We start from the raw sequence: 24,182 nt of genomic DNA on the forward strand, positions 1-24,182 counted from the left end.
ATGGGTACCAAGACATGTGAAAGGGTATCAATGTACGTGAATTAATGTACCTTCTATCTAGCAAATATCATGTAACCCTTTTACTAATTAAAATAAAAAATGCAAAAAATATAAAAAAATTAAAAAATTAAAAAAGGGTATGTATCATATTTACATAAGATTCTAAAAAATGCAAATTAATGTAATTAATGTATGGAGATGAGTGGTTGTTTGGGAAAGACTACAAGGAGGTAAAGTATAGCTGTCACTCATGCAACTCCTTCACAATCACATGCTGAATTCCTCTGTCAGAGTCAAGTCCCACATGGACGTTCAAATTCTCTATGAAATATAACCAAAAGCTGGACAGAGGATTCATGAATTTAATGACTGTCACAATAAGGTATAGGGCCCAGTTGTTAAAAACAAAGAAACAAACAAAAAAAAACACTAAGGGAATTTTAGGGGAGAAATTTCTGAAGATCAGGATCACTTCATCTCAGGTCAAGAGAATGAGAATGGGTCTTTCATTCATTAGCTTAATAATATCCACCAGAAAGGAAAGGCCTGTGTCCTTGGTCTCTCATAAGAGACGTGGGAGGGAAACGGAGACAAAAACATAAGACGGGTTATCAATCTGCAAGAAGTAATGCATCTAGTACCTGACAAATGTAACTGTAACTCCTCTATACATTATCCCAACAATTTAAAAAAAAGAAAAGAGACAGGCTAGGGTGTGGCCTAGCATTAAAATGCATGCACAGAGCCCAGGGTTCAATTTCTTGGTACCACATACACAGAAAAAGCCAGAGTGGTATTGTGCCTCAAGTGGTAGAGCGCTAGCCTTGAGAAAGCTCACGGACAGTATCCAGGTACTGAGTTCAAGCCCTAGGACTGGTGTGGGAGAAAGGCAAAGAGGCAGAGACAGGGGGCAAGCACAAGACAGAGAAAGCCTTAGGCTGTCTAGATACTGAATAGCTGAGAAAAGAATGTATTTACAATAAACAGGAAAATTGTGGGATGGCAGGAAAGCTATTACTAGGGTAGGAACTTTCCCTAGGAAACAAATCACATTGGTTTCCTGCCTCAGGTCAGTTTGTACGGCTTAGTCAGCATCTCCCCATTTAGAAATCTTCCTAACGCCTTCTCCCTTCCAGCTGGGAGGGAAAACTGGAATTCTTTCCCAAATTCAGATAACCATGTGCATAATGAGTCTCCTATTTAAAAGCATAGTAAGAAGCTCTCGCCTTAAAGAAGTAAGAAAAGGACAGGGAGGGAAGAAAGAAAAATTCTCAGAGATCTTACCCAGGCCTTGATTCTGTTGTTCCCACTCAATGACGTCCGGCACCTGGTAGGTGGCTGCCCCCAGTGGGTCTATGTTTCCCTGCTCTAAGCCGGGTTCCCGGGATGTGAGGCCAGGGGGAGTAAACCCTGGCAATTCGGTGTCCCCATCAAAGCTGTCATCTAAGGAGTCTGCATCTTTGTCTTCCTCATCTTCCTCATCATCTTCCTCTTCCTCTTCATCTTCTTCATCTTCTTCATCCTCATCTTCTTCTCCCTCTGGGCAAAAGAAAGAAAGAAGAAGCCAATTGGAGACATGAAAATATACTATAAGTATGTACTCCAGCATTTTTAAAAATATTCCAAACATGACAAAAAAAATATATATATATATATATAATTGTGCTTGACCTTTTAAAACTGATTTTATAGCCAATGCGGGTGATATGAGATTTGGGAGACCAGGTACTCACCATATACCCCCTATTTTAAGCTTTCAAAACCAGTTACATGATGTAGGCATCATGTATCACGTGTGCTGGGAGTTTGCCTTCAGGTACTTAGTTTTTCTGTTGCTAGTGGTCATGAAAGAGTCATCTGTTAGACACTACACTGAAATAGCACTGAACTTTAAAAGGAGCTCTTCCCACCCTCCCTCCCATCATCACATGAGAAACGAAAATGCATTAATTCAGCTCACTTTCTATTCCTCCATCTCGGTGAGCAGAACTCATGACTATATTATATGAGAGGTATCCAAATCCCCATATGGGTCCTGTTCTCCCTGAGGAGGAAAAATGACCAAGAAACTGAAAGCAGTCACATCCCCACTCTCAACCGAACTCTAATGGGAGCTGGAAATAGGCCATGAGAAAGCCGAAATGGAAATCACCAATGCCATCCTAAGAGTCAATATTCACAACTGCTCTGTCTCAGTGACTCTGGTAAGACGGAGGTTATGAACATAAGATTCCCAGCTTGTCTGTTTAGAAAATTTCATTTAGAAAAACCTCAAATTTGATTTTTGTGGTATCTAAACCCCAAATAAGCCTGTGGCTAAATGCACACACACACACACACACACACACACACACACACAAAATAATGTATATAAAGATGGCACAGAAAAAGAAAAATTGAACCTATATAAAGAAATCATTATTCTTGGTTTAGCATGATGAACATGTACACCTTTTATATTGACATCCAGAGACAATGCTGGAAGAACTGAAGTTATATTTGTCCCCATCAGCTCTTTAAACTAGGAAGGAAAGATGAGAGGATTTGGTTGAGCTGTTTCTTGCACCTGGCATACAAAGTGCATCCTCAGGACTGAGCCTTCTTCTTCCCAGGTTGATTTTGATACTGGCTACTCTGCAAACCAAACTGCAAAAAGGCTACACTGAGTGTTCAGAAGCACAGGAAAGAGTTTCTGAGTCAGCCTCTGGCCTAACAGGCAGAATCCTCCCACCTATCTGTTCTGTGCCCACTCCCAAATATGTGGCATAGGCTGCCTGCAGCCTCTTTTCACTCTTGTGTAACGAGCTCCCTTAAAAGCTCAGGGGTCCCACTGGGTTCACTTGTGCATCAACCAGGGTTCCTTGCCATGGAGCTAGTATATCCTTCCATAGCATCCTTACCAAGATCAGGACCCTGACACTCCTGTTTGGACATCCACTGCCAAGAATTCTAAAAACTCAGGCTCAGATGTCCCCCTCAACTTATAACTGGGGTGTCAGAACAGTAAGGCATCAAAACAAGCAACAGAGAGGAGGGCAGGATCTAATTGAGATTGCTATGCTCAAAGTGAACTGAAAGTTAAAACTGAAAGCTGCAAACAATTAATCGACAATGTCAAGTAACGGTGCCACATGGCTAAGAGAAGCTTCGTGATATCAAGCATCAGTTCAAATAGAGAAATGTCCTGTTTTAGTGGCAGGGAGAGAAAAAAATGTGTCTAGACAACATCCTCACAAAGCCAATTTCATCTGTCTGGCCTCTCTGACAGAATCTCTTAATAGCTGCTTCAAAACCCACAACAATCTTTTGCACTTACACAGAACTTCTCTTCTGGGGAATTCAAAAGCTTTGCAGGCATTGTCCTCCAAATACACATCATTAGCTAAACAAGGAGCAAGTTTATAAATCTTGTTTTACCTACAGGCTACTTTAGCTAGTGCAATTGCTAACCTTAGATACTCAAATAATACCACAGTCAAGCCTTAAAAGAGTTGGTTTCACACCCAGAATTTTTGCTTCTGTATGACTAGCCTGTTTTATTTATTTATTGCAAACATTTCTGCCCTACATTACCAAATCTGAAGAGCTTTAATTTTGTCCCAGATTAGGTTGATACAGAGTTCACTCAGACTATATTTTTTGTATTACAGCTTAGACATGTTTAGATCTTCAGAAAACAGACAAGTAGCTAGCATTTCCAGGCCACAGCTAAGGTATCTACAGAGAGGACGCTATTGGCTGAGACTCTGTCATCCTAACACGGGGAGTTGTAAGAAACAGAAATAACATTGAGGACCAGCATTACTCTGCCCTTTTGGAAAAGCAGTGATTAATTTGAATCCTCATCTTCTACATATGTGTTTAGTTGTGTGAAGTCAACCTTTTTTTTCAGTGGCTTTTCACCCCTTTTTTTAAAGTATAACACCAAATGAATCCATGTAGAAAGTGAGAGGATGTATGGGGAAAAAATAGTGCAGCTCCTAGGGCCTGGGCTGAGCTGTGTTTATCTCTCCCAGTTCCTTGCTGAGAGAAGTGGCTCTGCCAGCCCAGACATCTTTCTAAAAGGGAAATGTTCACAGACATTTGAGAACTCCTCAGCTGACAGGATTTAAAAATTAAAAAACATGGGGCCGGGAGTTTGGCCTAGTGGTTAAAGTGCTTGCCTAGCATGCATGAAGACCCGGGTTCGATTCCTCAGTACCACATACATAAAAAAAAAAAAAAGCTGGAAGTGGTGCTGAGGCTCAAGTGGTAGAGCTCTAGCCTTGAGAAAGTCCAAGGACAGTGCTCAGGCCCTGAGCTCAAGCCCAGGACTGGAAAAAAAAATAAAAATAAAAGTTAAAAAAAAATTAAAAAACATGGTAGCAAAACGGTGCACATTAAATCAACCAATCAGGTTGGGGTTTGTTTTTTTTTTTTGGTTATTATTTGTTCTTTAAAAAAGAGGGGGGGCGGGAGTTTGGCCTAGTAGTAGAGTGCTTGCCTAGCATGCCCGAAGACCCGGTTCAATTCCTCGGTACCACATACATAGAAAAAAGCCTGAAAAAAAAAAAAAAAAAGAAAAAAGAAAAAAGCCTGAAGTGGTGCTGAGGCTCAAGTGGTAGAGTGCTAGCCTTGAGAAAGTCCAAGGACAGTGCTCAGGCCCTGAGCTCAAGCCCAGGACTGGCAAAAAACAAAAACAAACAAACAAACAAAACTTGAGTATCCAATTACATGCACAACAGAAAAGCTAGGTAATATCCCGAGGCTATGAAGCCACTTTCCAGTAGATGGCTCTCCAGGACCACAAGCTGAGGAAACTGGAGCTCTGGAAGTAACCACCATAAAATTCAGCAATTGCCAGTGCAAAGTTGACACAGAATTTACAGAATTTCTAAAATCTGAACCAGCACTGCCTTTTTATATTTCAATTATGTAAAACATTATATTTTATCATGTCACATCCCATGAAATGTATTAACATCAGTACTAACAGAAGTAGCATATACCATATTTACATTATTAAACTTCATCATATAATGAACATCCTTGTTCTTGAGAGCTAGAGTGTAATTAATATTGCTGCATGTATGTACATTTTCTTCTGTTTCGTCCTCCTTTTTCTCCTTAATTCAGACAAACTTACTATAAATAACTTGAGATTCTTCTTAAGTTATACATTCTACTACATCTCACATTTCTCTGCTGTTACTTATTTTTATGTTTGTTTCTGTTGGTTGTGGGGCTTGAACTCTGGGCCTGGGCATTGACTGTGCCTCTTTGTGCTCAAGGTGAGCATTCACCACTTTCGGTTTTTGAGTGGTTAATTAGAGATAAGAGTCTCACAGGGACTTTTCTGCACAAGCTGGCAGATGAGACCAGAGTAGTCAGAAAAAAAAAAAAAAACTTACAGACTTTCCTTCCCAGGCTGGCTTTGAAGTGCAATCCTCAGATCTCAGCCTCCTAAGTAGCTAAGGATTTACAGGTGTAAGATACCAGCACAGGACAGCTGTTACTCTTAAAAAGTTCCCATTCAAACCTGGACATCAGTGGTTCATGCCTAGCTACTCAGAAGGATTGAGGTTCAAAGGCAGCCAGAGAAGGTAAAGTCTATAATTTTTTTTCCTATTTCTGGTCTCATCTGTACACTAACAAATGTTTCAGCCAAGAGCTTGTCATTTTGCTGTTAGAGCCCCTCAGAATAGTCTGTCCAATTATCATTCTATATTATCTACAGTTGAGGTGGGTCCAACAAATTGAATAAGAGATTTAATGTGCTTTTTAAATTCTATTCTCAAATTCTCCAGTATCAAGCCCCCTCAAATGCATCTGTAACCTTGGGCACATTTTAAAACTAAATAAAATCTCAAGTGATCGTGTTTGCTGAACACTGACATCAGTAAGCACTTCTGTTAATTTCTTCATTCTCTTTTTTTGTTTTTAATGCATCAGCTTTAGACTCCCATGTGGATCCATTCCATTCTCTTAGACAATTTTCTTTCTTTTTTATTGTTATTGTAAAGGTAATGAACTGAGGGCTTACAGTTACATAAGTCAAGTAAGGAGCATATTTCTTTTTGAACAGTGTTACCTCTTCCCTATTTTCTCCCTGTTTTTCCTTCCTGACCCCCACTTGAAAACTATTACTCAATTTCAAGTTTCCCTTTCATCGTATAACAGTAAATACAATGCCTTTTAAGTGTCCTGCACCCGAACCTTAACAATACTTACAGCTAAATTAATGAGAAAATGAAAACACTTTAGGCAAGATAACCAGCCACTTCAAACACCAGTTGCAAAACATTTTAGACTCACTTCAATTCACACTTCAAATAGATGTTTAAAGATATTCTTATTTCATTTTATACTTCTTTACATTTAAGGATTTTGCTCTTGATGATGTTATCTCCTTCATCTGGTTAGCAAGCTAAAGAGACAAATGAACTACATTCACATTCGCCCACAACCGAATCCCTTTTCAGACCTGCCCCCATATAATTGACCTGTTCTCCATTATCTTCTATACATTCTTCCCCAAATTGATTTGAGTTTCCCTGATAGAGCCCTACCGCAAATGTAAGTTCTACAGTCTAACCCTTGCTCATTAAACAACTACTTCTGAAATCAGATAACACCTTCCCTCTGGGAAATGAGAATAGAGCAATACTATTTATTTCTCAAGGCTGAGATACAGAAAAACACAGAAGATATATTAATATTGTATCTATAAATTCTAAGCCATCTGGAATAAACTTTTTTCAACAATTTAGTAATCTTAAAGGAATATTACCAATAAAGAAAAGATATAACTTTATATAATTTATATGTAAAATTTACATACAGCCAATTGACAGATTAGTTAGGTTGATTATTCATTTTGCAAAAATATATATAAAGACAGGTGCCAGTGGCTCATGGCCTGTAATCCTAGCTACTCAGGAGGCCGAGATCTAAGGATCATGCCACCCAGGCAGGAAAGTCCATGAGACTTTTGATCTCTAATTAACCATCAAAAAGCAAGAAGTGAAGTTGTGCCTCAAGTGGTAGAGTGCCAGCCTGGAGCAAAAAAAGCTCAGGGATAGTGCCCAGGCCCTGAGTTCAAGTCCCAAGGATCAGCATTTTTTAATGTATAAAAATAGATTTCCGGGCCGGGAGTTTGGCCTAGAAGTAGAGTGCTTGCCTAGCATACACAAAGACCTGGGTTCGATTCCTCAGTACCACATACATAGAAAAATGCTGGAAGTGGTGCTGAAGCTCAAGTGGTAGAGCTTTAGTCTTGAGAAAGACCAAGGACAGTGCTCAGACCCTGAGGTCAAGCCCAGGACTGGCAAAAAAAAAAAAATAGATTTCCCCTTCATTATGTAACACATAATTAAACCTATCCAAAATGAGCCTTACTTCATCATTTTTATGTGTTTGTTTAATCAGTCATACCTGTAAGCTTGTAGCCTCTTGGAAACAGAAGTCTTGTGATACCCATCTTTGTACCCCACCACTGGGGATTAAGCATTGTGCCTTACACAAAACTTGAGTCAACATATGTTAACTGAAAAAAAGTATGCCATCTTCCTCTTTGAAATAGTTTTATATGGCTTGAATACAAGTATTATTTCATGTTTACATAATACATAAATATACACTAGCATGTGTGTATGTGTCTGTGTGAGTTTCAAGTGAGTATTTGGATTTTTTAGGAAAATGCATCTACATGCTTTTGTCAAATAAAGTGAGGGCAAGCATAACACTGTTAGTGGGTCTCCCTCACCCTATATTCTGCTTCTCTCCCTCACATTCTAGCTTCCCACAGTGGTTTTAAGTAATTAAACTAGCTGAGCACTAATGGCTTCTACCTGTAATTAATTCTAGCTACTTATGAGGCACATAGAGGACCATGGTTTGAAGTCCTGCAGAAAACTCCAAGACACTCTACCTCTATAATCAGCAAAAAGCTAATCTAGAGATGTGTCTCAAGCGGTAGAACACCAATGATGAGCAAACAGTGCACTACCCTGAGTGCAATCCCTGATACTCGTGTGTGCACATGCTCGCGCATGCATGCGTGCACACACATACACACCAACCACTTAAGCTTATTGAGTGCCTCTTCTCTAATTGATGCTGATACTGGCATAGATTATAATGAAAATGAAATAATGTATAAATCTTTGATGGGACCCCGCCAAGACTTGGAAGCAAACTGTTAAGGAGTTTCTAAGCAGAAGGTGATTAAGAACCACTGCTGCATTTACATAAAAAATGATGAACTTCAAGCCTGAATCAGCACTAGATTCAAACAATAACATCAATAAGCAAGACAAAGCAAGAAGGAGATATTCATGACAGAAAACCAGGCTCTTAATCATGATCTCACCTAATACTTAGTACTCACAGGCTGTCATACGTGACTAGGCCAAAAGATCCAACACTGCTTTTAAGCAGATAGTATAGAATTCAGTCAAGAGATCAAAAACTGAGAGTTGGTGTCTGGAAAAGCAGATGCATTAGGGGGTATATGTATAGTGACAAAAATAAAATGGGACAGGCAAACATTTGAACTGATTCCCAACTTTACTTTTAATCAGAATGTTGCATATAAAAAGAAATCAGTTCAGCTGGTCTTGGAAAGATTCGGAGATTTTATATCACTGGCTCAGATTCTCCTGTCCACATGGTGAACAGACAATATGGATAAGGAATGTACACACTCCCCTGAAGCACACTCACCACACCCTACTCTCTTTCTCTTTTCTTACTTATATTATCTACCTGACACTCAGCCCATTGCTGAATGGAGAGGATGTGCTCCTTTAAAAACAATACATAGTAGTGCATGAGAAAGGGCATATAACTTCATCAAATCATAAATTAATCATAAAACTAAGCCACTAAGCTGGGAGTGTGGCCTACTGCACAAAGCCCTGGGTTCAATTCCTTGGTATCACATACATAGAAGAAAAAAAAGGAAAGAAAGAAAGAAAGAAAGAAAGAAAGAAAGAAAGAAAGAAAGAAAGAAAGAAAAAAAGAAAAGCTAGAACTGGTACTGTGGCTCAAGTGATAAAGCACTAAACTTGAAAAAGCTTAAGGACACTGCTCAGGCCCTAAAGTTAGGCCCCAGAGCTGGAAACACACACACACACACACACACACACACACAGTGTGTTAACTGTGTGTCAGAAAGTACTACTAAAAATGTTACCTGCAAGCTTTTAATCCTCATAGCAAGGCTTGAAGTAGAGACATCAATGTCATTGTTTCTCAGATGAGAAAATGGAGCTCTAAAGATACTAGATAAAGCCAGGTACTGATGGCTCACAACTATAATCCTAGGTACTCAGGAAGCTGAGATCTGAGGATCATGGTTGAAGCCAGCCTGGGCAGCAAAGTCCAAGAGACTTTTATCTCCAATTAACCACCAGAAAATCAGAAGTGAAGCTATGGCTCAAAGTGGTAGAGCCCTAGCTTTGAGCTGAAGAGCTCAGGGATAGTGTCCAGCCCTATGACCTACAACAACCCACTGCCCCCCCAGTGAAAAAAAAATGATATGAAATAATTTGGTCAGGATTTGGTGCTTTTTCATGATGGAGTCAGGACAAACTCAAGCATTTCCATTTGGGGACAGAAGCAGAGTTATCTCCAACTCTGTAACTCACTTCAGGCAAGGCTGTCTGAGAGACTTCATAGAGGAGAACTTTCCTGTTAATTTTAACTTCATTGCCCTTTGCGAAGCAATAGAGTGCTGAATATTCCTGTAGAATGATCTTGTTGACACACGTTATATTTCCTGCGTGGTAAAAACAATGTTGGTCTGCCTTGAAATAGATTTAGCTTCTAACAGGGATAAAAAGTATTTTGAATGGTAGGATGCAGATGATATTAATCACAATGATCTTCTGACTGTCATTTACCTAGAGATTGAATGTGTATTCTTCGATGTGGAAAGAGAGCAGACAGTACATATGTGGGAGACAGGGTTCATTACTTGGTATTGGGCCCTGAATGAGATTTACATCTTGGTTTTCCTTGGCTGTTCTCGGTGGAATCAGGGATGAAGAGGACATGAGAAAATTACCTTCTAGCTGGACGTAGTGGCTCACACCTATAATCCTAGCCACTTAAGAGGCTGAGATCTGAGGATCCATGGTTTAAAGCCAGCCGAGGCACTAAAGACCTTCAGACTCCAATTAACCACTAGAAAACTGGACGTGGCACTGTGGCTCAAGAATAGGGTGGTAGCCTTGAGCTGAATAACTCAGGGACAATGCCCAGGCCCAGAGTCCAAGCCCCATGACTGACACACACAAAAAAAGAAAGTTACCTTCTATATAGGTAATAAACCAAGAACTGAGATAACAAAAAGCCTAGCAAGGTGCCTAAACAATTGTTGCAATGCTTTGCAAATAGAATATAAAGAATCTTAAGACAAAACAGAATGCATCAGAGCTTGGGAATTTGTTAGGGATCAAGATTAATTTATACCTGATGGGTATCATCTTCCATTTTTCTTTCTTTCTTGGCTTGCGCTGTGTTCCACTAGGTTTGAGGAGGCAAGTACCTTTACAAGGTCTACAAGTATCAGTTGTGAAAGATGAGAGAGCGTTCATCAAGTCCTGAGTCAGTTTCACAGGGAAACTGGAATCCTCAGGAGGTAGGTGAAGCAGATACCTTAAGAAAGTCCTGAGAATAGGAGCAGGTTTCTGGCTCACCTGCAGTTTCCCTGCTATGATAAAGATTTAGAGATTCTTTAAAGCATGTTACAGAACATTATGTTCAGCGTTATCAAGCAATGTAGAAAGAAACAGTTTGGCTGCAGAAGAAAAGTCACTGGTAAACATGAGCAGAGTATACATAAACCTTTCAGACAAATTTAATGCTTCCAAGTGCAATAATGTGTTAATGCTTTTAAGATCATTTAGGCAGATGCATTATATTGTTCATCTAATTGTTTCCCTTGGGACAATGTATAGTTTTAATGTGAAGAGGAAAACTAATGGCCAAACCACCTCATGGGTTATACAGACAGACAAATGCACTGCAATTGATACTATCCCTATATTATTTTACACATTTTTAAGTTTGAAATTATTTGTGCACCAGTGCAATAAAAACTCTTGTTTACATCACTAAAATTTTATAGATATACATCCTATATAGTGTACTTATAACATATTTATTATACATGTATTTAAATATCATCTATATATGAGATATTTATATTATATATTTTGTATATATCATATTATTCTTATATAAGTAATTTTATATATTACATACCATATATCCTTATATAAAAAAATCATGCTTTGAAAAATACCTTAATTTTCTCTAAACATCTAAAAACACCTTTGGAATATCCACAATCTTTATATAGTCCAAAGGTACATGTTTGCTTCAACACATACAAAGCTCTGCTTGGGCCACCCTCATGAGGACTCTTAGACATGGAGTATGAACCCAGATTAATCATTCAGAACAAATCCCTTTCCCTGAGATTGGAACAGCCCTCTTGAGAGAGCCACAGTACAGTCTCCTATAAATAGGAGATCTGTTGGCCTGAGGCTAAGCACCTGGTTGCCTCTTGTATAGTAGAAAACAGTTGCTCCTGTTATTAAAAGCTAATCTTCAAGAGCATTCAGCTAATCAATAAATTAGAAACTTTTGCCTTATTACATGTCTATAGGATAATTTCTCACTAATTGAATCTATGTGGTATTTACCAAAATTAATAATTTTTACCATATTTGGAGATTTTTTACCAATTATATTTTTCTGTATGATTGAATAGTGAGTATACGTACCTATGGAAATCTATACACATACACACACATACACACACACACTAAACCATATACATTAATTCTCTTAACGAGAGCTAAGCTCTCTACTCTGATTGATTCATTTTGTCATTTTAACAATAGTTTTGCTTTGCATTTTTTTTTTGCAAGTCCTGGGCTTAAGCTCAGGGCCTGAGCACTGTCCTTGGATTTTTCAAGGCTAGAACTCTACCACTTGAGCTTCAGCACCACTTCAGGCTTTTTTCTATGTATGTGGAACCAAGGAATCAAACCCAGGTCTTCATGCATGCTAGGCAAGCACTCTATCACTAGGCCAAACTCCCAGCCCTTGCTTTGCATTTTTTGTTTTTGTATATCTGTCTTACCTTTCCTGCTAAAATCTATGTTCCCTGAAATCAAGATTTACCTCCAATTCTTCCTAGTATTATGTGGAGAACCACTTAAAAATGCACACTTAAATAAATAAATAAAACCACAAAAGATATACAAAGCTAAGTCCTTTCATCCTTGTGAGACATCATGTATAATTTTATGAGTGCCTAAGGGAGAGCATACAAAGCAGTGATGGGCTGGTCAAATACAGATGGAGAGAATCAATTTAACAATGTTTACTTAACTGTGATCATATTAATGAATGAATGAATCCCCTGTGATAAGGAAGGGGACCAGTAACATTCCAGTGAATGTTAGTTATCTTTCTTTACTAGCAGAATTTGTAAGCTAGCTTTATAAAAATATACCACAATATGGAGCGTATTTTTAAAATATCACTATGTGAACATTCCTAGCAAGCATATAATGGCCGTTCTGAGTGCTAAGTAATTGACTTTACTGTCTAGAGAAAATACAGATATTTAAGAACAGATACTTACGAGTTGGCATCAATGACAAAGAATACAAAATGATTTCAGGGAAAGAGAACAAAATAACTTACCGTAAGAGTCAATCAATAACTGAAATCACCAACAATTCTGTGTTGCAAACTCTGTCATACAAAACACTTGAAAATAATGTATAGAAATTATCATCCTTTTCTAACAAATTTGGTAGTAAGTATTAGGCATTTGTGGTGGTAAGTTTGATTAATAAAGTTACCGATGTTTTTTTAACTTAATTTGCATTGTGTGGGGGGGGGGGAATCATTGAGGAAGGGGGTCAGAATTGATTTCAACATTAAAATCAAAGGGTATATTCTATCAAATACTCTTCTACTTCTTCCCTGTTGTTTTACATTTAAGCAGGTCTGTCAAAGAGCAAAAGTCAGATTTCAAAGCATTTCTAAGAAAAAAAGCCAAAGCTTGGGCTCATTCTTAACCTTATCCCACTGCTTCACAAAGTTTGTTTGTCTATGTTACATACATAGCAGTCACCAATACCAACACACACACACACACACACACACACACACACACACACACACACACACAGTTGAGCCAGGCACTCTGGTGGTTCAAATCTGTCATCCTAGCTACTCAGAAGGGTAAAATCTGAAGATCATGGTTCAAAGCCAGCCTGGGCAGGAAAGTCTGTGAGACTCTTAGCTCCAATTAATGACTAGAAAATCAGAAATGGAGCAGTGGCTCAAGGTAATAGAGCACTAACCTTCAGCCAAAAAGCTCAAGGACTACAACTAAGCCCCAAGTTCAAACCCCACACTCAAAAAAAAAAAAAAAAGAGGTGATTTAATGACAGAATTAATTTGGGCAGTTATAAATAAATAAAAGCACTGTATCTGAGTTTGGTACCTGGTAGATTGTATATTCATTTATTTGTTTATTTGAAATAGAGAAGGGAAAGGGAGGGGTGAGAGGAGGGAAATGGGAGAAAAATATAGGAAGGGGTATCAATGTATCAATGTTCAAAAAGTAATGTATCTACTACCTGAACAATGTAACTGTAACCCCTCACCACAACATTTTTTTCATGTATGTTATTGTAATGAATTGAGGGGGTACAGCTATATTCACCAGATAGAAGGAGCATTACTTCACATACATTGATACCCCTTCTCATGTTTTGTCCCCATTTCCCTCCCTCTACCCCCTCCCCTCATCTTGTTTTCCCTCCTTCCCTTTCCTATTTCAAATAAACAAATAATCCTATATACCATATACCAGATAACAAGATAAGATACTGTAACAATATGAGAATAACCAAGGGACAACAAAAGAGATGAGAAATAACATAGTACATTAAGAACAACAATCACACAAAATAAAGCTCTTGTTTCCAAATCCAGGAGGTCCTTTCATTTAGCCTCATCCTATATAGCCTTATGTATCTAGGTTTTGAGCTATTGTAATCCTCTGCTAGGAGAGTTCAAGATTTATACTAATTATGACTAACGAGGGAAACCATTAAGCCTGTTCCTTTGGATCTGGCTTACTTCTCTTAATATGATTTTTCCAAGTCTTTCCATTTCCTTACAAATGTCACTCCAATATTTTTCCATATATTTTTATGGAAAAATAGAAGGGTTACATTACATTCACCGGATAGAAGGTGCATTACTCCACATACATTGATATCCTTTCTCATGTCTTGGTCCCCATTTCCTCCCCCCATTCCAGCCCCTCATCTTGTTTTCCCCTCTTCCCTATCCGATTTCAAATAACCAAATATGCATATATCCAATATATCAGATAACAAGGTGAAATACTTTAACAATATGAGATAACCAAAGGACAGCAAAAGACATAAGAGATAACATAGAACATTAAGGACAACAATCACTCATTATATGGCTTTTGTTTCTATATCCTTTCATTTAGCGTCATATTGTATGGCCCTATGTATCTAGATTTTGTTCTATTGCAAATCTCTGCTGGGAGAGACCAAGGTTTCTGATTATGACAAATGAGGGAAACCATTGAGCCTATCTTCCTTTGAGTCTGGCTTACTTCACTTATTATGATTTTTTCTAAGTCTTTCCATTTCATTACAAATGGGGCAATGTTGTTCTTTCTGACAGCAGCATAGAATTCCATTGTGTATAAATACCACATCTTATTGATCCACTCATCAACTGAGGGACATCTGGGTTGGTTCCATATCTTTACTATGGTAAATAGTGCTGCAATGAACATCGTAGTGCTAGTGGATTTAGTATGTCCTTGTTTCTGGGCGATTGGATAAATACCAAGTAGTGGAATTGCTGGGTCATAGGGGAGCTCTATGTTTAGTCTTTTGAGGAACTGCCATACTGCCTTCCATAGTGGTTAAACAAGTTTGCGCCAACAGTGTAGTAGTGATCCCTCCTGGCCACATCCCCTCCAGCATCTGTTGTTATTAGATTTCTTGATCATGGCCATTCTAACTGGAGTGAGGTGGAATCTTAGAGTTGTTTTGATTTGCATTTCTTTTATGGTCAGAAATGTCGGGGATTTTCTTCATGTGTCTATACTCCATTCTTATTTTTTCTTCAGAGAAGACTCTCTTTAAGTCTTTGGCCCCTCTTTTAACGGAATGGTTGTTTCTTTGGAGATTAGTTTTGGAGTAATTCAATTTTTTGAGCTATTGATATATTTCAGATATGAGGCCTTTGTCTGTTGTATGGTTAGTGAAGATCTTCTCCCATTCTGTAGGCTTTCTAGTTAATTTGCTAGTTATGTCCTTTGCCATACAGAAGCTCTGCAGTTTAATGCAGTCCCACTTATCCAGACTTTTTCTTGATTTGTTGTGTTTCTTGGTCCTTATTAAGAAAGTTTTGACCTGTGCCAAGGAGGTCTAGTGTATTCTTTCTTGTAAAGTTTTCAGTGTATTTGCTTTTACCTCCAGGTCTTTGATCCATTTGGAGTTAATCCTGGTGCATGGTGACAAAGGATCCAACTTTAGTTTTCTGCAGGTGCTTAACCAGTTCTGCCAGAACCACTTGTTGAAGAGGCTGTCTTTCTTCCATTCTACTTTTTGGCTCCCTTATCAAAGATTAGGTGGCCATAGGTCTATGGGTTAATATCTGGGTCCTCAGTTCTATTCCATTGGTCTTCAGGTCTGTTCTTGTGCCAGTACCAAGCTGTTTTGGTCACTATAGCTCTGTAATAGAGTCTAAAGTTTGGTATTGAAATTCCTCCTGGCCTGTTCTTTCTGCTAAGAATTGTTTTTGCTATACAGGGTCTTTTATTATTCAATATGAAATTTTGGATTGCCCCTTCTATTTCTTTAAAGAATGACATTGGGATATTGATGGGTATTGCGTTGAATTTGTAGATAGCCCTTGGCAAGATTGCCATTTTCACGATGTTAATTCGTCCAATCCAGGAGCATGGGAGGTTTTTCCATTTTCTCAGTTCTGCTTTAACTTCTTTTTTCAGGGTTTTAAAGTTTTCATCACAAAGGTCCTTTACATTCTTAGTTAAATTAATTCCTATGTACTTCATTTTCTTTGAGGCTATTGCAAAAGGAGTTGCTTTCCTGATTATTGCCTCATTCCTCTTATTGTTGGCATAAAGGAAGGTGGTTGATTTTTGAGGGTTAATTTTATACCCTACTACCTTGCCAAAGTTTTGAATCAGCTCAAGCAGCTTGGGAGTGGAGTCTATAGGGTTCTTTAAATACAGAATCATATCATCTGCAAAGAGAGAAAGTTTCACTTCCTCTTTCCCTATTTGGATCCCCTTTATGCTTGCTTCTTGCCTTTCTGCTTTGGCTAGGAATTCTAATACTATGTTAAAGAGGAGTGGAGAGAGTGGGCATCCTTGTCTCGTTCATGATTTTAGAGAAAATGGCTTTAACTTTTCGCCATTAAATATAATGCTAGCTGTGGGTTTGTCATACACAGCCTTTATTATACTGAGGAATGTTCCATGGATTCCTAGTTTTTCCAGAGCTTTTAGCATAAAGGGGTGTTGGATCTTGACAAATGCCTTTTCTGCATCTATTGAGACAATCATGTGATTCTTGTCCTTGCTCCTATTGATGTGATGAATTATGAACCAGCTTTGCATCTGTGATGAATTCTGTTTGTTCATAATGGATAATTTTTTTGCCAGTCTTGGGCTTAAGTTCAGGGCCTGAGCACTGTCCTTGGATTTTTCTCAAGGCTAGAACTCTACCACTTGAGCCTCAGCACCACTTCTGGCTTTTTCTAAGGAATCAAACCCAGATTTTTGTGCATGCTAGGCAAGCACTCTACCACTAGGCCAAACTCCCGACTCAAGTATATAATTTTTTTTGATGATTTGCTGAAGACAGTTGGCCAGTATTTTGTTGAAAAGTTTTGCATCAATATTCATCAAAGAAATGGGTCTATAGTTCTCTTTCTTTGATAAATCTCTGTCTGGATTTGGGATGAGGGTTATAATGGCTTTAGTAGAATGAGTTTGGCAAAGAGCCTTTGTTTTCAATTTCCTTGAAGAGCTTGAGGAGTACTGGTGTGAGCTCTGCTTTGAAGACCTTATAGAATTCAGCTGTGAATCCGTCTGGTCCTGGGCTTTTCTTGAATGGAAGGTCTCTTATGCCATTTCTATTACAGTGCTTGAACTAGGTCTGTTTAGTTGGATTAGGTCTTCTTGGTTCAGTGTGGGTATGTTAATATTAGTTAGAATTTCATCCATTTCTTCTAGATTCTCAAATTTGTTGGCATAAAGGTTTGAAAAGTATTTCCTCATGATGCTCTGGATCTTGGTAATTTCTGTCTTGATATTACCATTCTCAGCTGTGATTTTGTTTATTTCTGTGTGCTCCCTTCTTTTTTGGCTAAGGGTCTGTCAATTTTGTTAATTTTTTCAAAGAACCAACTCCTTGTTTTGTTGATTCTTTCTACAGTTTTTTTAGACTCCAATTCATTTAATTCTGCTTTGATTCTAATAATTTGCTTCCTTCTATTGGTCACCCCAACATTTTTTTAAATAAATAAATAAATAAATGCATTCTAAAATTTGCCATTGTCCTAGGTTGAATAAAAAAAAGAACATTTTTTACATCTTTGTATTTTAAAGATGTTAAATATAACCCTAGTGGTCTTTTGTATACATATAATTTTTTAAATTTTATTGTCAGGGTGATGTCTAGAGGGGTTACAGTTACATTCACCAGGTAGTGAGTACATTACTTTATGAACATTGAAAATATATTTTTAATCATGAAAACATTTGCTCTGAAAAAAAATTCATGCACAGAAGTAAAATGTTCCAGGCAAGGTGAATGATAAAGCATTATCCCTTCGAAAATCAGATAGCTCTTTGGCTGACAAGGTAAAAGACACTGAAATATGTACAAAACCACATGCAATTAACAGACAGGCTTTTTTTGCTAAGAAATGTAAAACACATCACAACTTCTCCTCATCCTCCATTTACATTAACTCAGGTGGGTTTCCCATAGACTAAGCATGTCTATTTCCAGCCAGCTGGAAAATTCTTTGGGAGCAGAACCTCTGTTATATATTGAATTGTGTCCCCAAAAGAAGAGTTCAGGTCCTGGCCAGCAACCTCCATAAACAAGACCTTATTTGGAAGAAGAATCTCATTAGATATAACCAGATTAAGATTCACCAATTAGGGGCCTGGAGTTTGGCCTAGTGGTAGAGTGCTTGCCTAGCATGCACGAAGACTCGGGTTCAATTCCTCAGTACCACATACTTAGAAAAAGCCAGAAGTGGCGCCAAGGCTCAAATGGTAGAGCGTTAGCCTTGAGGAAAGCCCAGGCCCTGAGTTCAAGCCCCAATACTGGCAAAAAAAAAAAAAAAGATTCACCAATTTAGCATGGGACCAAATCCAATGATGGATGACCTTTGTTAAAGAAGGGCACCAGTTGAAAACCAGCCCCTGCCATGAAATTCTTATCTCCAAAAAGACCCAGAAGTGGATCAAGTGGTACAGTGCTAGCCATGAACACCAGATAGAGAGCAAGAGAGAGAGAGAGACAGAGAGCGAGAGAGAGAGAGAGAGAGAGAGAGAGAGAGAGAGAGAGAGAGAGAGAGAGAGAGAGAGAGAGAGAGAGAGAGAGAGATATTTGGGTATAGACAGAAAGCACAGATCTTTCTGTAGCTTTGTGAAGAGATCAGGGCTATGCTGCCAGAAGCTACCAGAAGCTAGGAAAAGCAAAGGTGGTTCCCATCTTAGAGACTGTGGAATACAGATAGTCCCACTGTCCTTTAACTTTAACATCTAAGCTCCTGATGTGCACAAGATAAGTTTCTGGGTTTGGTTTGGTTTAGTTTGTCCATTTTGAGGTTTGAACTCGGACCTGGGCACTGTCCCTGAGTTTTAGTGCTCAAGGATAGTGTTCCACCACTTTGAGTCACAGCACCACTCTCTGTTTTCTGATAGTTAATTGGAGATAAGAGTCTCATGGACTTTCCTGCTGGGTTGCCTTTAAACCATGATCCTCAGATCTCAGCCTCCTGAGTAACTAGGATTACATGAGTGAGCCACCAGCGCCCAGCAAGTTTCTGTTATTTAAACTACCCAGCTGTGGTACTTTGTTATGGTTAGGCCTGAAAAATCAATGACTCTCTAACTCATCATGGTAACTAAAGAGAAAGGGGGAGGGAGAAAAATGTTGTTGATTTGGGATGCTTCTTATGTCTTAGAGGATAAATAGGGTAATAGATTCAGATATTTCCTCTAAGTACTTTCCCCTTGGGTGTCTGGTATCTAATAAAGGCATGTCTCTTTCCAAATCCCATTGAGAAATATATCTCATTCTTTAGGAAATACTCCTGATCCTCAGGGGAGAGGGAGGAAAGATCTTAAAATAACATAAAGACAATTATAACATCATTAAATAAACATATCTTTTTGTTTCAAGACAGAATCTTGCCTCAGCCTCAAACTCACAACACTCCAAGTGATGAAATTACAGGCACACACTGTCTTCAGGTAGAGAATTTGTCACATATAACAGAGATTACTGTTTGAAAGGAAGCTAAGACAATTTGACATAGCTAATACATGTTCTAGAGAAGAACAATTCTATTCTTGTGGCTATAATCTTATAGTAAAATTAAAACGCTTTGCCTCAAGCTACACTGATATTCCTGGCAAGGTAGAAAAATAGATATTAAAAATACCTCAACACACCAAGGAATCTAGTAGTTTCACCTGTTCCATTCAGCTTTTTAAGATTTAGTTGTACCAGCATAAGATTGTACTATTATTAACATTGATTAATTAGACCTAATTAGTGCACTTTCCAGCTAGGAGAAATGATGATCTTAATCCCAACAATATAACATAAAGAATATATCTTAAGAAAAAAATGTCAGAAACCTTGACAAGGATCATAATTTAGATTTTTTAAAACTGACAAAATATATACTAAAAAAGAAGCTGAAATTGAATAATGTTGAAGAAAAGAACTCAAACCCCAGGAAATCTTAGGCACCTCAGAAAATTTAAACATATTTTAATACCACTTCCATCATGTCCTAAATTTAGAAAGTCACTACAGTTTCACAAGTATAGATTACTCACAACTCTATTTTTTTTCCTTGATTTAAAAGTGCTGCCAAGCCGAGCTGTCATCTCTAACTCAGGTTAATTTCAGAAAACCTGCTTTTTCCAGATGGCATCAAGGAGAGCAGGCAATTCAATAAGACACGGACCTCGAATTCAACAGCATCTATTCTCATGCAGCGCACAGAGGTGTTAGCCTCCAGACCTGCTTTGGTCCATTTCTTGAATTAGCATTCTGCTATGGAATTCTCCAGGCTCTTTTTATATGTCATGTGTCTCCAAGAACAGATTAATAGTGTCACCTTGAAAGCTTCCAACAGGTCCCTACAAACCTAGCTGAATCTCCTTCCCTGTAGTTCAGAAGGTAAAACAGAAAATAACAGCACATCTTGTATCCTAACAGCAGCAAATATCGAAATTACTAATTGGCTGCCCAAAATCTTACCTGTGCTCCAGGTGAGTGCACCTGCACCTCAGATCTCTTGACATTTTGTACCTCCATTGAGGCAATGTTCACCTCTCAAAATGTTCACTACAATAATTACATGATTGTGAGATATGGATGGATAGATAGATAGATAGATAGATAGATAGATAGATAGATAGATAGATAGATATAGTCTAATTTTTTGATAGGCAGCTATGCCCCAAGAACCATTTTCATGCTCAGTCCCAGAAATTCTCAGTTTTAGTCATCAAAGAGGCTGCCAATCTTCGTATACTAGAACATATTAACCCAAAGATGTTACCAAGACAGAATAACCCAGCATGAATAAACAGAGCGATGCTATTAAATTTTAATAGCCATTAAAACTTCTAGCCAGTGGGCCAGGGGTTTGGCCTAGTGGTAAAGTGCTTGCCTAGCCTGCACAAAGACCCGGGTTCTATTCCTCAAAACCATATGCATAGAAAAAAGCTAGAAGTGGTGCTGAGGCTCAAGTGGCAGAGTTCTAGCCTTGATAAAGTCCAAGGACAGTGCTCAGGCCCTGAGTTCAAGCCCAGGACTCGCAAAAAAAAAAAATTCTAGCCGGAAGGAAGGAAGGAAGGAAGGAAGGAAGGAAGGAAGGAAGGAAGGAAGGAAGGAAAGAAGAAAGGAAGGAAAGAAGAAAGAAAGGAAGGAATGAAGGGAGGGAGGGAGGGAGGGAGGGAGGGAGGGAGGGAGGAAGGAAGGAAGGAAGGAAGGAAGGAAGGAAGGAAGGAAGGAAGGAAGGAAGGAACCAACCTACCTGCTGGGAAAAACTCAACTTCCACATTTAAACCCAGTATTTTCAACCCAACTTGATTATTGAAATAATCTAGGGCACTGTTTTTTAAGTGCCAATGCAAAATCTCACCCCCTACCAACTTAATCTAAATCACTGTGATTCATTAAAAGCTCTCCACTGTAATGTTCAATTGTAAGTAGATTCTCAATAGACACCAAGGATCAAGAAACTAGTTCTATATAAAGAACCATATTATAAATGTGGTATATTTTCTGGACCATTTAGTCTTTATCAAGCTGTACAATTCTACTTGCTTTGGCACAAAATTAGCCATAGACAAATACGTAAATGAACAAGTATGGCTCTGTTCCACTAAAGCTTCTTTCCGACTACTGAAAGTTAAATTGTATACAACTTTTATATGTGACAACATATAAAATAATATATAAATTATTTTTAAAAATGTAAAAGCTGGAAGTGGCACTGTGGCTCAAGGGGTAGGGCAGTAGCCTTGAGATGAAGAGCTCAGGGACAACGCCCAAGCCCACAGTTCAAATCCCCCGACAGAAAAAAAAATCTGTGGGGCCAGGAGTTTGGCATAGTGGTAGAGAGCTTGCACAGCATGCACAAAGACACAGGTTCAATTCCTCAGTACTACATACATAGAAAAAGCCAGAAGTGGTGCTGTGGCTCAAGTGGTGGAGCTGTAGCCTTGAGAAAGTCCAACGACAGTGCTCAGGCCCTGAGCTCAAGCCCCAGAACAAGCCAAAAAAAAAAAAAAAAAGTAAAAGTCATGCTTAGAGCAAGTGTCAATGCTTACATCTAAAACTCTAACTACTCAAGAGGCTCAGATCTGAGGATAGTGGTTTAAAGCCAGTTCAGGCAGAAAAGTTTATGCAACCCTTAATTCTAATTAACAAACAAAAAGCCAAAAGTAGAGCTATGGTTCAAGGGGTAAAGTGCCAGCCTGGAGCAGAAAAAGCTAAGCAGGAATATGAGACCTGGAGTTCAAGCCTCAGTAGCAACATGCACGCAGGTGTACCAATAGACAGACAGGCAGACACACACACACACACACACACACACACACACACACACACACACACAATTCCAGCTTACAGACCACATAAAAACAGGTGGCAGGCTACATTTGGTTGGCCATCATTTACCAACCTCCGTGATTTAAACGAATCTACTTAATCATTTCTCAAAAATGTTTGCATAGTGACACCCTCAATCAATCCTAGCAAAGACCCCTTCCAAGAATGGATACCTTCCGAATCCAGCTGGTCCAGGCCATAGGAGGCAGCTGTATTAGCATGGCTAATGGATGGGACTGTTCTCTCAAATGGTAGCTCCGAAGCAGGAAGCCCTGGGGAAATGCTGCGCATCTCCTCCATTATTCCAGTGGGAGTCTCTGGAGAGCCCAAGACTGGTATGAACTCATTTGGCCCTGTGATAGTGTCCATTAGATCTGCCAAACACAAGAGATAAAACTTGGTGTACAAAATAATTGTGGAAAACATTAATATGTGCTTTCTCACTTCAAGAAAAAAAAAGGACTAAGGAAAGGAATATCTCCTTTTCCGGAAGTTCAACATTTAGCCTAGCTCTTCTTTTCCTCATCACATGAGTTCAGCTACCCACAGCTATTCATACTTTATTAGCTAGGAAAATATATGACCTAAATCAAAGCTTTGTTTTTAAATGTTAAGCTCCATTTATTTTATTGGCAATATTACAGAAGTTGCAAGGAAACTACTGCAGTAACATAACAGAAGTTAAAGGCAGGAAATGTTTTAAAATATGCCAAATTCTACTTTGGAAAAACCAAGTATGTTTCCCAAAAATCATGGCACAGGGCCAGTAGAGCATAGATATGTGTCTAAAACAGGCTCACTTTTAAGACTTCCAAATATAGCTCCAGGCATTCCCAAATCTACAGACAAGCACCGAAGTAACTCAAAAACACAGCTGGTCTAGGAAGCACAGGCTCTGAGTTCAAACCCCTCCCACCAAGAAAAAAAGGAAAGAAATCTGGATGATTACCAATCTTTTGAGATGATTTTTTTAATGTAGATTCTTATGCTGTCCACACATTCCAATTTGCTAAATTGAGATCTTCTGGCCTGGGAATTTTTAAAGAGCTCCCAAAATGTGGAACAATAGGATCTGGTGAGACTGTAGCTTGGTGCAACTATTTGGGAAAGCAGGCATTGGCTCTTAAAGTCAAATAGTCATAGGTTCCTATGGCCGACAACTCCACTTCTAGATTATTTTAGGGAGGAAATGCTCCACACCAAAGTGGAGGGATTGTTCAAGCAACAGTGTGCCAGCCTTGAGCCAAAAAGCCAAGGAAGAGCGCAGGGCCTTGAGTTCAAGCTCCAGTACCAGAACCAAAGAAAAACAATATTGCACATGAATAATAAAGATCATGTGGATGTGCACAATGTTTTGGTGATAGCTATGTTCACAATAGCCAAACCTGGAAATGACCGAATTGCAAGATTATCAGGAGAGTGGATCAACAATAGGTGAATAAACTAAGATGCGTTTTTATAATGGAACAGTACACAGTAGCCAAAGAACAATAGAATATATAGTGGCAGAATATGAAGTTTAAAAAAAAAAATTAAGTCCTGGGGCCAGGAGTTTGGCCTGGTGGTAGAGTGCTTGCCTAGCATGCATGAAGACTCAGGCTCTGAGTTCAAGCCCCAGGACTGGCAAAAAATAAATAAATAAATAAAATAAGTCCTTAAAAGACTGTCTATAATACAATGCGGCTTCTCTTGTTCTGTTCCTTACAGAAA

At 38.6% G+C, this 24,182-nt stretch overlaps 1 protein-coding gene across 1 annotated transcript in view; it reads right to left on the bottom strand.

Annotated features, from left to right (window-relative positions):
- Armh4 (armadillo like helical domain containing 4) overlaps positions 1–24,182 on the bottom strand; it is a 103,749-nt gene that overhangs the window by 61,672 nt on the left and 17,895 nt on the right. Inside the window, 2 exon segments of the mRNA XM_090344185.1 lie at positions 1,285–1,539; positions 22,646–22,846. Coding sequence (XP_090200311.1) covers positions 1,285–1,539; positions 22,646–22,846 — 456 coding nt within the window.

The sequence above is a fragment of the Megascapheus bottae genome, chromosome 14 (assembly GCF_031878675.1).
Source record: "Megascapheus bottae isolate mThoBot1 chromosome 14, mThoBot2.hap1, whole genome shotgun sequence".
Classification (NCBI taxonomy): domain Eukaryota; kingdom Metazoa; phylum Chordata; class Mammalia; order Rodentia; family Geomyidae; genus Megascapheus; species Megascapheus bottae.